General features: G+C 37.8%; 1 protein-coding gene across 1 annotated transcript; it reads right to left on the reverse strand.

Moving 5' to 3' along the window:
• Nucleotides 1–2,121: 2,121 nt before the first annotated feature.
• VCUG_02565 (uncharacterized protein) lies at nucleotides 2,122–2,793 on the reverse strand (the record flags this gene model as incomplete). Its single annotated transcript, XM_008077381.1, has 1 exon — nucleotides 2,122–2,793. One exon carries the CDS (start codon nucleotides 2,791–2,793, stop codon nucleotides 2,122–2,124), a length of 672 nt encoding a protein of 223 aa, XP_008075572.1.
• Nucleotides 2,794–3,735: the final 942 nt, after the last annotated feature.

A 3,735-nucleotide genomic window follows, 5' to 3' on the forward strand; every position in this document is an offset into this window, starting at 1 on the left:
TAATACGACATATGAAAAGAAGAAAGTATCATTGAATGGATAGAGCACTTTTTACCGTTTTATAAACGGAAATAGCGCAAATAGTAAAATCATTATTGTATTAAACTTCAATTTTAGTTCAATTTTTGTGAACCCGAGAAATCTTCATTGAACTAATCAAACTCAATGGAATCAAATCTGTATCAATAAAGCCACTACCATCTCCCAACTTATCCTCTATTTGACTACTATACAGACAGTTTTTCCAATCAGAATTAGAACCATCGGCGGGGACCACAGGATTAATTTCGTCTAAAAGATTGCAATACCTTTCACGCCAACGTTTCCATCGAGTCTCACGGTATCGATTCAACCATGCGCTGTATCCAATTCTTTTGGTTTTTGTCTTCTTTCTATTCTTGTCTTTCTTTTTTGAAAAACGGTCCTGGTCCTCATCACTATCCTCGCTGTCGGAAGCTTCCAAATCAGTAACAGTTTCATCTTGAACTTCACATATGGTCTTGGAGGGTTCTTCCTCCTTTTGATTTATCCTCTTTTTGTAACGCTTTCTGGATTTCTCCACAATTAGTTTCCACTCGGTTTTATCCTCGTCCATCACCCTTCCAAATTTATTGGTATAACCAGCATCTTTCTCCTTTTTCTCAGCCTTTCTGTAGGCTTCGTGCAACGGGATAAGATCAAGAAAGGGATTATACAACGATAAACCTCCTTTCTCAACTGGCCAATGCACCCAAGAGTCCATTACATCTTTACCCTTCCAAATGTGCGAAAACTTAAGCTTTAAGGCTTCCACAGGTTCTCCACCAGCTTCTTTGTGAACCTCTTTCAAAATTGATTGCAGAGCTTTCATCATTTGGACAATGTGCTGTTGTCCAAAGGTGGTGGCAGGTTCTATAAAGTTACGAATGAAAAAGCGAATGTAGCGATTGTGACAATGAACCCATCCCATAATTGTTTCCGATTTTTGAAGGTATTGACGCATCTCTTTCACATGAGGATTTAGTAATTCCTGATCAATTCTGAATATCCCATCCGAACCGAGAACAGTAAAACCCCATTTAACCTGTCTCTGGGGTAATGGCTCTGGGCCATGTATGGTGCTGGCAAAATTTCCCAAATATGTGCAACTTACTGAGGCACTTTTCTCCTCATTCAGTTTTAGCCCAGCTACATTCACAAATTTATTAATACCAGTCCAGGCTTGCTTGACCATTTCCTGATTATGACCCCAAAACCAAAAGTCATCATGGATTCTATATAATGATAGGCCAGAAACTTGATTTACGTACAGGTCCATGATAAAGAGGAGGGATTCTCCAAAAAGAGAACTTAACATATGTGAAACTGGAACTCCACGCGTTCTTACATGCACCGTGGAGTCACACAATTCAAGTTTGAGCGGACACTCCAAAAATTGCCTGAAGAAGGTGGTCCAATGTTCCGACACTCCAAAGAAGTTCATCAGGATGTACACCGCTTCATGGACAATTGATGGGCCGAACCACTCTATGTCTGTTTGTACAACAGTTAATGGGGTTTCCGGTCTCATAATGTTGTTAAGCTGAATTTCATTGCTGATTAAACGCAGCAACTTTTGTTTGATCTTAATTGGGGCCATCTCCGAAGCAGTTGACTTATTTCGGTTTTCATCGTCGTACCCGGTCCCTGCCAAGTCTCGCATTTGGTAAGGGAGAATAGAAAGAAATGACTTGCCATGAAACTCTCTGCGGTAACCTTCAATAGATTCAAACTTGGACTCAAAATACAAATCCCCTTCAGTGCCAGCTCCACGTTTCCACATTTTAGAGGAATACATTTCTTTGAAAAGTGTTTTTAGCTGGATGCTCCACTGGGCGCCCACATAATGTAGGAAAAGTGCAGTAACAATATCTTCGTCTATGTAAGCCCGATAACGACCAGCCATGTTCCGTCTAAAATCTACATGCACAGGTTCAAGCCACTTCCATTGCATAAAATTCCTAAGGCGATTTGTTAGCAGGGTGCACACTTCATTGAGAGCATTGGCATTTTCCTTTAGCTCCTTCAACGTAACAGCTTTCTCCGAACCCAGTAAATCCTCAGCCAATAACGACTCAATGCATAATTTAAGATGTTCAACGCTCACAGAATAACCAGTATGAAATTCTTGGAAAACTTAACCATGCGTTCGCGAGTCTTTAGCAAGCAGTTTTTGTGAACAGGATCATCCATGTTAAACAGCTCAGTATTAAGAAATTTCTCAAACTCTTCTTTTTTAAAATTTGTAGGAGCTTGGAATATTCTTGCACTAAACTCCTGTATAGTTGTTTCTTTATCTTTTGAGTTCTCTTGAGTCTCCATCCCAGTTGTGTCCTCGTCACTGTCTGCATCATTTAAGTCCATGTACTGGGTCATAACATTGGCATAGAGACACGAGTACTCACATCTTTCAATTTGAAACCTTATTTTTTTGATGAGAGTCTCAATCCACTGACGCACTAAATGTTTGCTTCCAAAATAAATCACTTCATCTGTATTTTCTACCTTTATCCAGTTCAAAAACACGGTTAGATCTTTAGTTTTATCTTTGGCTGGATTCAGGGAACTTGAACAGTTCTTCAGTTTCTCGTGAATTTCTTGGAGAAATGGAAGGCTAGCCTTATTTTCTGGTTTTTCGTACTTCTCCAAAATTGGTTGGAAGCAGGAGTTAAGTAATGATTTTTGGTTGTCAAGCCATGCCAATTTTTCCTTGGTAACCTGGTTGATCACAGTGCGCAGGGAAGTTTTGTTGGTAGATTGGGTCATTGGTGCCATTTTATTTGAGGGGATAAATTTTTTGCATAAAAAATACAGATGAGTGTTGATATATTGCTATTAAATTGTCGCCACACTACTACAAAAAGAATAATATTTTTAATAAATTATTATGATGTGACCAGTTTGAATCTTACTGTAATTTAAGTGATCACGTCTTTTGAGAGACAATATACGATCAGCCTTTGAATAGATTTATAACACTGCCACCACAAATTACAGAGACACACACAGCACTGTTGTTCCTTGTAGACTCAAAGAACGAGTGAAGCCGAATTTACTCTCTTCTTGTCTTTCACATATGGCAAATGGTGTATCAAAAGTATAACCGGAAACGTTTTCAGTGTAATAGAATCAGAGTGCACATTGTTTGGCTGTGTTGTGTGAGTACAAAGGCGTCTTGGTAATAAATTTTCTTCTTTTCGTTTTGACTAAAGGAAAATATGTTTTTTAGTTCCAAAGCTTATAGAAAAGGTGAGACACGAAAAACGATATAATTTAGAACGAAAACATTTTTTTGATAGTTTTCGACAGTCTACAACGAGTTACGGATGTTTTTATGGTTTAGAATAGCCCATTTACGTTGAAAGAGTAATATTAAATTTTAAATGTATGTAAAATGAAAAGTTTTTTGATTGATCAATAAATCAATCACATAAATGAGAAGACTATACGAAAGTTGATTAGCCAATAAAGGGAAAAAACTATTCGAACCTTTTAAGGAAAACAAATGTTTGTTTCATACTAGCTGCACTGCTTTTTTTTCAAAAACGGGTGTATGAATGGATAGTATACCAAAATAGCGCTTTTGAGTATAACTGCAACACCAGGTCATTCCTTTCTACCAACTGTTCCATAGTTACAGAATCAATAAATCACTTTCATTCCAGTAGCTCATTGTATACAACATTTCTAGTGTATACTTTACCATTCTCATGCTTT

Source organism: Vavraia culicis, assembly GCF_000192795.1.
Source record: "Vavraia culicis subsp. floridensis unplaced genomic scaffold supercont1.76, whole genome shotgun sequence".
Classification (NCBI taxonomy): domain Eukaryota; kingdom Fungi; phylum Microsporidia; family Pleistophoridae; genus Vavraia; species Vavraia culicis.